The 16121-nt window shown below is 35.5% G+C and overlaps 1 protein-coding gene across 6 annotated transcripts in view; it reads right to left on the minus strand.

Annotated features, from left to right (window-relative positions):
- INPP4B (inositol polyphosphate-4-phosphatase type II B) overlaps positions 1 to 16121 on the minus strand; it is an 830315-nt gene that overhangs the window by 127203 nt on the left and 686991 nt on the right. For all 6 annotated transcript variants that reach the window (XM_004768442.3, XM_004768441.3, XM_004768440.3 and 3 more), the window contains one exon: positions 6160 to 6337. In XM_004768442.3, the coding sequence (XP_004768499.1) occupies positions 6160 to 6337 (178 nt within the window). The remainder of the gene's footprint in view (positions 1 to 6159; positions 6338 to 16121) is intronic.

Consider the following 16121-nt stretch of genomic DNA (forward strand, 5'->3'; position numbering starts at 1 on the left):
CTTGGGTATTACTTTTATTTTAAAGAGTAAATATGTTTAAGTAAATTAAAGTTTGAAATTTTTTATAACTGTCCAGATATTTACCATTTCTGGCACTCCTTATTCTTTTGTGTAGATCTGTTTTTTACATGTTATCACTTCCTTCTGCCTGAAGACTACTTTAAAATTTGTAGTAGTGAAAGTTTTCTATGAAATCTCTGTTTTTATTTGTCTACAATGGTCTTTATTTCCTCTTTATTTCTGAAAGATAATCTTCTTTTGATATAGAATGTGTGTGTGTGTGTGTGTGTGTGTGTGACTACTTTGAAGATATTACTGTATTGTCTTCTGGCTTACATAGTATCTAATAAGAAGCCTGTGAGTAATTCTTTTCATATCTCTTTTTCTTTTTCTCAATTTTCAGTTTATCTTTGTTTCTCAATAATTTAATGGTGATGTACCTTCATTTTTCATGTTTATTCTGCTTGGAGTACATTGAGCTTGTTGGATCTATAGTTTCACTGTTTCATTGAATTTTGAAGATTTTCATCACCACTTCAGCAAATATTTTTCTGTTTTCCTCTCTGCTTCTTCCAGCACTCCAGTTCCATGCATACGAGACTTCTTGGTATTGTTCTGTAAGTCATTTTTGTTCTATTTATGTTTTTATGTCTTTTTCTCTCTATACTTAAATTGTTTCTATATTTCTATATCTATTCTATATTTCTATATATCTATATTTAAATGGTTTCTAATACTATGTTTGCAAGTTCACTAATTATTCTTCTCAAGTGACCAATCTGCTAAGCCCACCTACTATATAGTTTTTAGACATTATATTTCACAATTCTCTCATTTCTATGTTATTATTTTTTAGATTTCCATTTTTTCCTCACTGTTTATGTACTTCTCAGCTTCCCTAAATATATGGACCATATTTATAATTGCTGTTATAAGGTCCTTATCTGCTAATTTCATTATTTCTGTCATTTGGGGTCTCTTTTGGTTGCTCGATCTTTCTTCTGGTTATGGGTCATATTTTCCTGCTTCATTTTTGCTTTGTATATGCTTATTTCACCAATTAAATGTTTACCATTTAAAGAGGAATATAAAAAGAAGAAATAGAAATACTTTCACAAAATTTCATTTCATTTATTTATTTTTATATTCCTTTATATATACTTTCACCAACTCTAAATAAAACAAACAAAAGAACCTCTACTCATTAAGTTCTTCTGTTTGGTTTGGTACTGAGATAGATCTAGGAGTATTTGAAGTAAACAAAACTAAGAATTCCTTCTCAGTACCTAAGTGATCAACAAAATCAATATACTATGTGTATCTTCAACTTCTTAGTATACCGCTTCCTGGCATTGTCATTAAAAAAAACAAAACAAAACAAAAACCAAAAAAACCCAGCATATTTCTTAAGAAAACCCTGATTTAAATGTTAGAATAAAATGTTTTGTTTTCTTTGTTTTGAATACAGTAGGGTGTTTCAGCATATCATGTTAAGGTTAAAGGATACTAGAAATCAGAAGTTGTGAGATTTTGTTAAATATAATGTGAGCTTAGCCTCTAATATTGTAATAAAATCTTGTTATTGTTACCATTTAGCAATTATCATAATGTGACACAACCCACTTTTTAAAATTTTAGATGGTAAAAGTTAAGGGCCATTTCTATTCATATAGCTTCTAGTCCAATACCAAACATAATTAAGTGCTTGATACTGTTTTTAGTGAACAATAATAATAATGATTTTCTAAACAGGATTTATCAATCTCTGTGAAATAAAGAATGTGATGAGCTTTAAAGCTAAGGTCACATGGTTTCACTTACTTGTGGGGCATAAGGAATAACATGGAGGACACTAGGAGATGGAGAGGAGAAGTGAGATGGGGGAAATCGGAAGGGGAGACGAACCATAAGAGACTGTGGACTCTGAGAAACAAACTGAGGGTTTTGGAGGGGAGGAGGGTGGAGGGTTGGGTGAGCCTAGTGGTGGGTATTATGGAGGGCATGTATTTCATGGAGAACTGGGTGTGGTGCATAAACAATGAACTTTAGAACACTGAAAAATAAATAAAATAAAATAAAATAAAATGAGAAAAAGGAAAAATAAAAAAATTATGAAAAAAGTGCTAATGTCACATATATATCTAAGCTATTAGAGATAAATACCCATACATTGGTCTATACTTAGGTCCTTAGTTTTTCAGTTTGAATTTCATCACATTACTTTTTTCTCCCTTTTCTTTTCCATAGTACTACATACTTTCAGTCTAGCAGAAAGGAAAATGAATTTTTATCACATCCTATTATTAAACTTTCAGGTCTTATGTTAAAAGGCCTAACCTTTGTCTTCTCTGTTCAAGCTATTCATATAAGCTTAGAGCCTGTCTTTTGTTATGACTCTAAAAGATTAAATAATTTCTTTATTGTTTTCATGGATTAATATGCAATAAACAAACCCAGTCATTTATCAGAAGATATACTAAATTAGAACAATTTAATTGAGTTTGTGCTCATCAGGACATGAAAAAATTATAAAACATTTTTATTCTCATGGATTTTCAGTTTTGTCTTCCCCACTCCCACATCCACAACCTTACTTGTTTCCTTCACTGCATATGCAAGTGTCCATCATGGAACTCATGGAACATTTCACCATACTGTATAGCAGTTAAGCTCACAGTATCTGGAGCTAGACTCACAAGGTGTGATTTTGGGTGCATATATATATTTCTGTACCTCAGTTTCCCCTTACTGTATAAAATAAAGATATAAACAATACTTACTTCATAGGATTAAAAAGATTAAATGTTGAAAATAATAGTGTCCACTTTGTGGACTTGTGGAAAGTTATAATACCTCACTTACAGTTATTAAAGTGTAATGCTAGCTATTATTGTCATCATCATTAGAATCATAAATAACCATTATCATCAAGAACCTTGAATCTCTTGGGAAGACAAGGAACAGACCTGTGTCTTATTCCATTTTGCACACCTAGTGTCAGAAACCGCACCTGATAATTAATACGAACTCAGTAAATATTTTTATTTTTCATAAATTATATTTTGTTTGTTTGTTTTGTTTTGTTTGTTTGTTTTCGTTTGTTTCTTTGTTTCCACCAGTAGTTGTTCAGAGGGATGGAATTTTGCTGGGGAGCCTTAGTCTTATGGCTTGGTTATCAGTAACAGCAGAGATGACATGAATTGACTTTAGATCTACAAATATTGCTGCTCTGAGATTCTCTGAATATGCAATTGTCTCTGTTATCCTTTGCTTTCCACCCCAGACTCTGTTCATATATTGATCTGATAACGTGTTCTTTGCTATCATCTCCAGAGGCAACATGTTACCTAAGAGGAGAGATGCCATCTCATTACAAAATAATTGAATCTCTTGGGGCGCCTGGGTGGCTCAGTGGGTTAAGCCGCTGCCTTCAGCTCAGGTCATGATCTCAGGGTCCTGGGATCGAGTCCCGCATCGGGCTCTCTGCTCAGCAGAGAGCCTGCTTCCTCCTCTCTCTCTCTGCCCGCCTCTCTGCCTACTTGTGATCTCTGTCTGTCAAATAAATAAATAAAATCTTTAAAAAAAAAAAATTGAATCCCTCCTCTACACTACCCATGGGCTGCCCTTAGCCTTCCCCAACCTCCCCAGCCTAGTACAGAGAACTTTCCCATATTTGACTATGGAGTTTCCTTGATCAGTATGACCATAGATAATCCTTTTTATGTATTGAATATGCCACATGAATGAATTCCAAAGAAAACAACCAAGTACTTATTTTGTAAACATGACAGTTCAGACTCTAAAAGAAACAAGAGGCTTCTCAACAAAAAAAGGATTTTTATGCTCTAACCCACAGTGTGAAAGACCCTGATCTCAAACACAAAATGTCTTAGGGGCGCCTGGCTGACTCAGTCAGTAGAGCACGCAACTCTTGATCTTGTGATGGTTAAGTTTGAGCCCCACAGAGATTACTTAGAAATAAAATCTTAAAGCAATAACAAAAAATGGAAAATATTTTAAGCTACATCTTTCTAATATTAAATTATAATAAGATTTAAGATGCCACTAAGAATATTTACATTTTATGCTAAGTTCATGGATCATACGTTCTTTTAAACCATAAATTATTAGCCATCTTGATAGATTATGCAAAACTCTGTTAACTTCAATAATTCTTTGAAATTCCAGGCATGAGTTCTTAAAATAATGCATGGCTTGCAAACTCAACCTAAAAAAATTCCCCCTGATTTCAAGGTCTGACAGATTTATGAGTAGATGAAGTGTGTCTACTTAGTAGAAAAACAGAGAGAAGAAAGTTGGAGCAAGGCTGAATTACAGGAAAAATACACACCCTGTCCCATGCCCCACCCCAATCATTGCAGAAAGTTGTAAATAAATGGTCTATGAAATGACAAACCCCTGCCCAATGCACAGGAAGAATATAAATATTGCTCTGTAATCACTGCCGTTATGTCCTTTTTGCTAAGATTTTCTACTTAGGTGAACCCAGAACAACCTCATATCATCTACAAGTCCAAAAAAGCAATCACGAAACTGAGATTATGTTATTTTACTATATACAACACTCTCCTCTTTTCCCCACTTTTTTCTAGCCATGACCTATTTATTGACTATTAGGATACTGAAGTATTACTGAAGAGTATGTCTAACAAAAAGATGTTAAAATACTTTTAAAAAGGAAATGTCAAAGCACATATATTACACAGAGGATACCAGAAAGATTTTCCATTCTAGAGTCAACCAGACCTGGGTTTGAACCCTGGTTTTGTTTGAACCCCAGGTTTGACTCTAGCTCCATGATTTCACACATCTTTTTTTAATGACTCTGAGCTTCAATCATTGTCCTGTGTGAGAAGGAGATAATATGTACCCACAATTTGAAAATTAAATTTTAAGATTAAATGAAACAATGTAAGCCATAAAGCACAATATTTGGTTAAGTAGGGTATCTGTGAAATGTGGGTCAATTTTTTTCTTTCCTTTTCATGATGGAAGTACCTGTTAAATCATGGAAAGAATGCAGCATTTTGAACTAGAAGACTTAGCTTTTTAATTTATGAGACAATTCAGTGGACCTTGTTGAATAGATATTTGCTAATTTTTAATGAAAATATATATTATTTTTTTCTATAAGAAAAATATATGGTAATGTATACTTTAAAATGTTCAATAAGTGCCAGGTATTAATATTATAAATTAACATATATGGATCAAAAATATATACCTATATAATACCCAAGTTTTTATGAATCTGTTCTTTAGAGACATGACAAACTATAGTTATTTTATTCTTAAATGATACCTTTTTTTTTTTTGCTCAGTTTCTTTAAGGTCATATTTATTGGAACTGTCTCATAATAAACTGCAAGATGTCCTCAGAATGCGAAGGTTAAGGATAAGTATATTGGAATTGGACTCCAGGACACCTGGTTTTGTATTTAAAATCAAGCTGCAATTTCTCTTTTCCATTTTGGATCTCTCTAAATCGTTCATCTGCCTTAATTAGATATGGAAGTTGATGTTCAGTATTTACCCATGCCAGACTATCTTACCTCTTTGCATGTACAGGTGCAAGTCATCCTTGAAAAAATTAAGGCTTAGGTCCCATTACATTTCCAACAATAGCTAATATTTTTGGAAATTTTAAAAACCTTCTCCCAGTAGATAATGTTGTAGAAAGCAAACCAAGGCAGAGGAATCCCCCCACGCTACTGATAAGAATCCACATCAAAGTTGTGCTTTCAAATGAAGTGACACTCCTATTCAAACATAGAGCCTCATATGCATAAAAATTAGTTGGTCACCAGAGGAAAATAAAGTAATTTTCAAAATCTAATTTAACTCATTTAATAAGACCATGAACCAAAGAGAATGAAAGATGTCAAGAAAAAGAGGAAATATACCTCAGCCAATAATAGGTTTCATTTCCTACTTAAAAAAAAATTAATGCTTCGTAAGATTTGAGAAGAGAATGAGGCCTATTCATTTGGATCCTGTGGCAATTCTTTGAAGCTTACATTTTAACCTGGTCTATTTAACATTTCCAGATGCTATGAAAGGCAATGTATGCAGAAAGCAACACCCATGGGGATTTGGGTATTTCACTTTCCCCACTGTTAGCAGTGATTTGGATCTTACTTTTTCTGAAAGCATCTTTAAAGAATTCTTCAAGCTGTCTGGAGAATGCTGGCTTGCAGAATTAAGCAGTAGGTCTGCATGGGTTGCTATCAGAGGTTGGAGCTGATTGATGTTGCTGAGAACTTCTTTTGCTTTGGCTGTGTTTTCAGGCGAATAGTAAATAAACTGGTATCCAGTACTGGAACAACAAAGATAAAGGCAAGTTACACAAAAAAAGCAGAAAGCAATTGCAGCCCTTAGTACCAGATGGCAAATGAGAAACTGAACTCCAAATAGCATGATTTCCTTTTGAACAGATAAGAACTATTCTAAGAGGTTTTCATGATGTCCTAAGAGTTTTTTTAAGCAAAATGACCAAGATATTTTTTAAGACCAAGATTGTTTTTCAAAGATTTTAAAAGTGAAATAAATCAAGTTTTGCTCAACTACAAGGAAGATTCTTCATAATTACATATGTCGGGAATTAGTATTCAAAACAAATTATTGTTCATTACTAATAAATTTGAAGTCACATTAATATGGAGTGAAAGTATGAGCTTTTATATTCAGGCTAATTTGAATGTAAATCCTGACTCTGCTACCTACTAGCACTGTGACCTTAGGCAGGCTTCAGTTTCCTCCACAGGAAATTATGAATAGATATACAAGAATTCTAAGAGGTGGGTAAGCTTGGTCAGAATTCATGTGAAATGCCTACAAAAGTGCCTAACACAGAGCAAGCATTCAGTAAGTACTACCTATATTTTCCCCCAGGATAGACATGGCAGAGTGAGTAAATTTTAATAGCTGGGAAATGGGGAGAAAATATATTAATGCCAGGAAAATATATTAATGCCAAATTATATTAATGGGCATAAGGAGAATTTTATTGGCTAGAACAAGAATATTGATAGCATAAAAATTTCACTAGGCTATTTTGTCATTACCCAATTTGTTCCTAGTGGTTTCTCATTTCACTTGTAAAGAAAAATCTAAAAGTGATTACTAAATAAAGAATTACTGACTTTTATAATCCTCATCTAAAACTGATCAAGCATACTACAGGGGTAAGGATTCCATGGAATGAAGGAATCTTTGGATAAGGAAAGACACAGGAAGCATTTTGGCAGGGGAAGGAATAAAACAGCAAAACACTAGCCAAAGTGAAAGAAGAGAGAAGTACCCTGGGCTGGCCTGGCATAGCGCTTGCCTACATCCCTTTGCATCCACTGTCAAAGCATTTTTCATATATCCTGCACTCTGTGATGAGTACTTATAGAGTATTTTCTCTACTTACCAGTTAAACTATTAACATTCCCATAATTCCATTTCTTATTGAGAAATATTAGAATCCAATAAGAAAAATTAACAAGTAGGGAGCACTCTTCCTCCCCTTCCATTCACACTAATGACTTTGATGGGAAGGTATCAGTTTCCTCGGTAAGACAACACTCCTTTTTGTAAACCTATAATGACTGTTCCTATTGTTTTATTTATATATTTATTTATTGCAGTGATTGAAAGAAAAATCCTTTGTCGCTTGGACTATTCAGAAGATAGGACAACAAGCTGATGAGGGATACAGGTTTGTGAAGGCTAAGAAACACTTCAGCAGTGTGTGACACTGAGAATTTGCTCTTAATTCTGTCCTTACAGACTTCTACATTTCAGAAGTGGGAGCTGAAAAAATAAAACACACCATAACTACTTATTGTATGTATTTCTCTCTTTTTTTAATATTTTATTTATTTGACAGAGAGAGATCACAAGTAGGCAGAAAGGCAGGCAGAGAGAGAGGGGGAAGCAGGCTCTCCGCCGAGCAGAGAGGCCCATGTGGGGCTCGATCCAGGACCCTGAGATCATGACCTGAGCCGAAGGCAGATGCTCAACCCACTGAGCCACCCAGGTGCCCCTACTGTATGTATTTCAATGCAAATTAAAGCAAATGAATGAAGAACAGTGGTGAGGAAGAGAAAGAAGATAGTCATCCCTGCCAATCACCTATACCTTTTTCTGGTTCATCTGATCTCGGGAGTGTGCGAAGGCCTCTAACAAAAATCACCACCTTTGATGTACCCCTTACTCATCTGTACTCAGACCAGATACAAGGTTCAATCCACCACAGTGGATCAAGAAAGCAAACAACTCCGTGTTATTTTTGCAAAGAAAGAGATTATCTAAAGATATTAGTGGGTCGTGGGGGTGGGGATGATGTTTGATACCCAGCACCTCTAACGGCAGAGAAAGACTCTAGAGAACGTGTAGTAGCTGCTTGGTGGTCCCTTTCCACTATTCTGCTTTCCAGTCATAATTTGCTTTCTGCTGTCAACTTCTGGGAACCTACAGGCCTCCCACAGCTTAGCTCTTGGAAAGCAGAGTTCTGGAGGCCATGTGTGGTCTTCTAGCTTTCTCGTCCCATAACTGTCCTCTTTGAGGATGTCATGCGTGCCCTCTCATAATTCAATCCCATGCATTCTTTGGACTCCTGGCACCATTGCTTTCCTTCTCTACTCATCTCATACTTCCTGGAAGTTCATTGTTACTTTATTCCTGAATTTTACCTACTTCCATCATCATTATTATGTTTAAAGATTTTATTTATTTGAGAGAGAGCACATCTCAAGGCATGAGAGCAGGGGAGGAGGGGCAGGGGGAGGGAGAGGGAGGAAGAAAGAATTCCAAGCAGACTGGAGCATGGAGCCCCACGAGAGACTTGATCCCCCCCATCCTAGGACCCTGAGATCATGACCTGATAGGAGCCAAAAGTCAGATGCTCAACAGACTGAGCCACCCAGGTATGCTTACTTTCATTATTTTTTCCTACATATTTCTTACTCTGCACATTTCTTTAGCCTCTCCTCTCCATTCGAGTCTACTACACACATTTTCAAGATTTATTTCTTACATGTTCTTTATTTCTACATGTTCTAATTAATAGTTCAGTGGTCCTCAAATTTTAGCAGGCATACGATTCACTTGTGGATGAGGAGAGGGCCTGGGTGTTTGTTTGAAAAATGCAGATTTCCTGGCAACACTGAAAGATTCTGCTTCAGTGGACTGTAGCACGGTAACAACGAGCTCAGGAAATGCAGATGATGCAGAGGCACAGCTGAGCACGTTTAGAGACACTTGCTGCCCTTGCTTTGTTTGTGAATCCCCTCTAAACCCTTGGTCTTGCTACGTCATGCCTCTGATAAAGGTCCTTTTTCTCGTTCTAAGTTTCAAGTTCCTTGTTCCTTAGTTATTCTCATTTCCATGATACCCTTTACAAGGCTAGCTTTGTACTCCGTCTTTATATCTAGCTCATGTTGCTTTGCTTCCCTCTCTTTACCAGCGCTGCCTCCCCTCACTATTTTCATCATCCTTTCTTCTTTTCCCTCCCAGCATAGTCCCTTCCTCTTCCTCTCCTTCCCCAGTCTCCATCGTGGGATGCTCCCAGAACTCCTGCCCCCTGCTCCTAAGTCAGTCTCCATTGAGCTAAATAACCTAGCAGGCTTTGGTTCTCCCCATTAGGTTATTTAATGATGAGCATCTTACCTAGTGAGGTAGAAAGATTCATTCTCCACAGTAAAAGCCAATGTTGATGTCCAGGATGAAATAGTATGGTATGGAAAAAAAAATATCACCACCCACAAAATAATTTTAAGTGTGCATAAATTTCCTTTACCTATTCAGTGCCTTACACTTTAAACATGTCATATATTTTAACAGTTATAGCTTTTTAAATAGAAAGTTATGAGTATAATTTAATTATTGAGATAAAAATAATATAGCTAAACTCTATTTTATAGTGGTCTGAAATTTAAACTGAATCCAAACACTTGAACTAAGTATCAATCAGACAAAACCAGAAGAAAGACAAAGTATTTGCTTGGACAAAAAATATTTTATAAGATGTAAATATAGCAAATCTTGGGCAATGAAAATCAAAATTAATTTCATACTATTTTTCTATTGATGAAGCAGTGAATTAAAGTCTGTGTATATATATATATATACGTGTATATCTATCTATCTGTACATATACATACTTAAATATATATCTATTTAATTATATATCAGTTTAATTAGAAAATATGCATATCACATACACACTCGTAACTCACAGGGGCATGTACATGTTGTTACCAGGGATGTCATATTCTGAAGTTGTAAAGAATATGAAATAACATTCATATTCATAGACTCTAATTGCTAGCCAAAATACAACTAAACCAATGGCTGTATGTTCTTCTGTGTTTATTCCACTTCATTTGCTTTTTGCTGGTCCTCCTTATCTTCCATCCTCTAGTGTTGGCCCCCTCCAAAGCTCACTCCTTAGAATCACTTCCTTTTGTTAGTCTCCATGCCCTTCTTAAGTAATTCCATTTAATCTTCTGGTTTAAATACTTCAGTTGTGATGATTCCCAAATCCACTTCTCTAGCCTAGACCTCTTCCCGGAACTCTAATTAAAAACAAAAGCTCTCTTCCTCACAGCTCCCATTTATCATGTCCCAAACTGAGGTCTGTATCTGCCCCACGTCCTCAACAACAGCTCCTTATATACATGTTCCCATCTCAGTTAATGGCAAGTCTGTTTGATGTGGCATATTTCTCTTTTCTTCCTCTTTTACCTTTACCCATTATCTCCCCCTAGAAAATTCTTTCTGTTCTTTCAAAACGTAAGCAGATTTCAACCATTTATTTCCACCCTCACTGCAACAAGCCTGGTGCAAGCCATCATCTTCTACCTCACAAACTGATCTTTCCATTTCCATTTCTTACTCTAAGACCCGAAATCCTTGACTTACACTTAGGGTTGAAGGAGGCAGGGGGCAGGTGAGGAGAGCAAAATAAAGCAATTCTCCCTTAGCTCGCTGCCCACACCCAGATCCTGGGACTTGCTCTGCCACTTATCTGCACCTTTCCTCCCCCATGCCACCACCACCTCCACCCTTAACCCATTTGCTCAACCAAGCCATTATGCTGGTAACTAGAGTCATGAAAGAACATAGATTAGAAATGAGGAAGAGACAAGGAGGGAAAAAGTGAAGGAAAAGATCAGGGAGGGGGCACAGGCAGAAGAGGATTAGGGTTAAGGAATATAGAAAAGATGATAAAGAATAATGGTGCCTCTGCTTCTGAGGCAGAACTTAATCTCCAGAGAAAAACCTAAGGACTATTTCCACTTATTTTTCCCAACTCAAGCACTACTTGTGAAAAAACGATCTCTTGAATCCTGAGGGAGGGATAGACATTCTCTCAATTCTAACTGAGAAGAAAACTATGTGGATAATAAATGAAAATTTACACCTTAGTGCACTTGAATATACCCTTTTGGCTTCACAGGGTTTAACAACGTGCTTCAAGAAATTGTAGAAGGTAAAAACATACTTCTCTGTTTTCCCCCATGCATCCTTCCTGTTTTTTGCTGAAGTATAGCTTAGATAAAAGAACTAAGAGGAAAACAGTATTTGTTTTGCTTACCTTGTATGGATTTCACTTACGTAATTACATTAGTTATATGATCGAAGCTTAAATTAATGTTTATCTTTGAATCAACTCTTTTTAAAACAAATATTGGTTTCACAGAATTTTTAGTCAATGTTTTGAATAATATACTTGATTCTGCCATTTATTAGCTTTGTGACAGGTAATGCTAATTAAGAGGGAAAACGTCCTAAAATTCATTTCAGCTCAACTTACCCTCAAAGAAAATCAGCCTATTTTCTCGATTACAGTGGCTCCTACTATCCCGCTTTTCAGTTTGAAGTTTTTTTTGTTTTGTTTTGTTTTTTATTTGTTTATTTGATAGAGAGAGAGCACAAGTAGGCAGAGTGGCAGACAGAGAAGCAGACTCCCCATTGAGCAGGAATCCCAGGACCCTGGGGTCATGACCTGAGCAGAAGGCAGATGCCTAAGGACTGAGCCACTTAGGTGCCCCTTCAGTTTGAAGTTCTTATCAGCAATTTCTTAACCATTAAGACCTCTTTTCTATATACAATATTTCCTTAGCTCTATTTTTGCCCTTTCAAGAATTTTCAGGCACTTTTATATGACCTTTAAATAAACAAAGTCCCATATGATTTCACTTCCTTCCATGGCCTATTTCCATTTATTCCTGAAATCACTTGTCCTAATTCCTTTGCTAGCTTTCGAGGGTCTGGTCACTTCTATTTCTGCCTAGTATGGCTTCTGGTATTTCATGCTCACTCCTCTGCAAAGGTGTCATTGCGTAATATCCAAATCATGTCCTCTGATTTCCTCTCACCTCGAAAACTTTTCAACTCCATCCTGGACTGTATCCATTTGCATGCCTAATACATAGTAAGATTAAGTACAAGAATAGAAACCATTCCCAAATACACTGTCAAAGTAAAAATTTCTTTGACTGTAAATGATCATGAGGAGCCTTTCTGGGGTGATGAAAATGTTCTAAACGTTGGAATGTGATGATGATTGCATAACTCTATAAATTTACTAAAAATCACTGAATCATATATCTGACCTTATCATATCACCAATCATATCACTGACCTTAAAACAGGTCAGTCCCAGGGTATAGTACATAAGCAGAGAGTTGAATAGTGGTTGCCAGGGAAGGAGGGAAGGGGAGATAGGGAGACATTAGTCAAAGGATACAAAGCTTTGGTGACACAAGGTGTATAAGTTCTGGAGATCTAATGTACAGCACTATGACTATAGTTAACAATTCTGTATTGTATATTTGAAATGTGATAAGAAGGCAGACCTCAAGTATTCTCACCACAAAAAAAAATAAAAGAAGACAAAGATGAAGATGAAGATAAGAAAATAATAACCATGTGAGATGATGGGTAGATTAAATAATTTGTGGTGATAATTTCAAAAATATAACACATAACAATTGCATATTATATATGTTATATGTTTTATATATATAATTTTTATTTGTCAATTACACCTTCATAAATCTGGGCAAAAGTAAGCAAGTGTTTCCAGAATATGGTATTACAGTGTTGGTGATTATGAGTCTAGGATAAGAAGTCAGGAAGGCAGAAAATATATTTAAGAGACATTTCATTTTTTCCCCATTAAACCTAAAGATATTTTCATTGGGAGTTCTAATAAAGCAAATTTGTACTGTGGAATTTATACTAATAATCCAAATCTCTTTCTTTCTCTCATTTTAATAGCCAATAATCACAGAGTCTACATTACAGGACTAGAATTATGCTAAATGCTTTGTAAAGATTATTTTTATTTAATCTTGACAAAACTTTGAGCAACAAATACTATTCCATCATACAGATATAGAAGTTGGAACTTGGGTAGGTTAAGTAACTTCTCCTGGATCAAACAACTAACATGGATGGTAAAACTAACATTTATTCCCAGGTCTTCATTATCACTCAGTTTGAACTCTTAATTATATTTTACCACCTCATGAACATGATTTGGCCTACTTTAAATTTGGAAAAATTATAATACAATAACTAAAACAGGAAACATCTTTTATTTAGTAATATAATGGTAGGTACAGCCTATAAATATTAAAATAAAAAACCATTGAAGACATTCTCATCTAATTAAAGCTCATTACAGAAGATGTATGAGCCTATTTTATAACACAGATTAGACTAAAGAATAAATTTGAAAATCATCTCACAATAAATTGCTTTCAACAAATATTTAATGACTGCTACTTGGTGAATACACTGAGGGAAGCAAAAGGTCAGAGGTCTTTCTGGTGGAAAGAGAATGATGATGCTTGTCCTCTAAATGCCACAAGCCAGGGCTGGTAGCAGAGAGGAAGAAACGGAGAATAAATAACTTTTTTTTTTTTTTTTATCCTCACTCATCTTCTCACAAGACCTTGCAAATTTAAATATCATTTGAGTAGCCATAGTTTTAGAGCTTTTAACTAACAATCCTCAGTACTATGACTCTTATATTCTTGTGAGGTCAGACATTCATTTAAAAGCAATGTCACATGGCATTGTGACAAAGAATGTCATATGGCTTCTAACTTTCTATGTATTTTGTAGTTGGAGTTTTTTTTTCCTGTCATCTAGTTCTCCATATTTGCTGGAAGGAGAAGTAGAAAAAGGATTTTACAAAGACATTTCTCTTATTGTACAACAAAATAAAAAGGAAGAGAAGGTGCCTGGGTGCCTCAGTTGATTAAGCGTCTGCCTTCCGCTCAGGTCATTATCCCAGCATCCTGGGATCAAGTCCCACATTGGACTCCCTGCTCATTGGGGAGGTCTGTTTCTCCCACTACCCAAACATCCCTCCGCTCTGTCTCTCAAATAAATAAATGAAATCTTAAAAAAAAAAAAAAGGAAGGGAGATAGAAAACAAAAGTATCCTAAAAGAACTAGAGCCCTGTCTGCATCTATCTGCATCACTCTACATAAACTTAACTATCCCTTCCAAAACATTCACCCATGTTTAGATTGACGTCTTTGTATATATAATTTCATGTTTTCTTGCAGGTACAGTTTTGTTTGTTTGTTTGTTTTTTAAGATTTTATTTATTTATTTTAGAGATAAAATGAGAGGAGAGAGCATGAGAGGGGAGAGGGGAGAGGGGAGAGGGAGACCCCCCACAGAGCAGGGAGCCCAATGTGGGACTAGATCCTGGGACTCTAGGATCATGACCTGAACCAAAGGCAGTTGCTTAACCAACTGAGCCCCCAGGTGCCCCCAGGTACAGTTTTAATATACATGTCTACATACTTCATAATCCATACACTAATTGAAATGACTACATAGTGCTCTACTCTAATGATGCAAAGAGTGCTTATTCATTCATTCAAGATGTTTTTAATATCTTACTATTATAAATAGTAGAATATTTAAAGGATGATCATCTTTGAAAAGTTTACTTTTTCCTTTTATTATTTTAATTCCTAAGTGGTTTTACTGAGGTGTATTGGGCAGGTTATATAGAGAGAACCGATGTCTACAATTATTTTTACTGACTACTATACAAAACAATTTCAGGCAGTTTAAAATAGTATTAATCACCGTATCAAGTAATGTATTTTTTGTAATTATACAGGTGAAGTGGTTATCTCTTAAAATTATGTTCTCATTAAAGCCCATAAAGAGTTGAATGGACCAACCTTTCCCCCCCCCCCCTTAAATTTCTATCTGGTGGGCAGCAAAATCAATTCTGGAAAGATTATCTATTAGTAGTTAGAACTAAAATTGTTCATTTATTAAGAGCCTATATTTTGTGTTAAATATCTATTGATTGCATCAGGGTGAATAAGTATGGAAGAAGAATCTGAGAGTGGGGACAGAAGTCTAATTTTCTGGTCTGATTCTATCATTATCTGTATGGGTGATTTAATCTTTGATCTCAGTATTCTCATCAATAATAAAGTAAATAGGGGAATTTATGATCTTTGAGATTCCTTATTGGTTCTAACATTTACGAGGCTCTTTAATTGGAAAAAAAGCACAGACTCAACAAAATTATTTTCTTATTTCCCAACACTTATTTTCATATTGAATATATACAACTGACTTTATTAACTTAGCAATGGAAATCAATGGGTTATTTCCTGTACTCTCTTTCCCAGCAAACTGTGCATTTACTTAGTTGTATAAACCAGAGTACTAAGAGTTCCTCAACCTTGCCTAGCCTTCCTAAATTTTCATTCAGTTAGATTTAAATTCTATAAAAGTTTTCTTAAAATCTCGAATTCCATAGTCACCCATTTCCTCTCTCCATTAGTATTATAATGGATTAATTGTTTGCTCTTCTTCATGCTTTTCATGTGGTTCAAAATACAAATCTAATCCTGTTAATCCTCAGACAAAAATCTGTCAGTGACTCCCTACAGTCTACTGGATGAGCTGCCAGGACTTGATATAGCAAACAAATACCCTTCAGATTTGTCTCTTGTCCTGCCCACACTTATATTCTTTCTCTCTCTTCTCTTTTTCTCTCTCCCCTTCCCTCCCCTCATCTTCCCACCACCCTCTTTCCTCTCCCTTCTCCTCTCCCATC

Source organism: Mustela putorius, unplaced genomic scaffold, assembly GCF_011764305.1.
Source record: "Mustela putorius furo isolate JIRA1106 unplaced genomic scaffold, ASM1176430v1.1 tig00000083_pilon_pilon_pilon, whole genome shotgun sequence".
Taxonomy (NCBI): domain Eukaryota; kingdom Metazoa; phylum Chordata; class Mammalia; order Carnivora; family Mustelidae; genus Mustela; species Mustela putorius.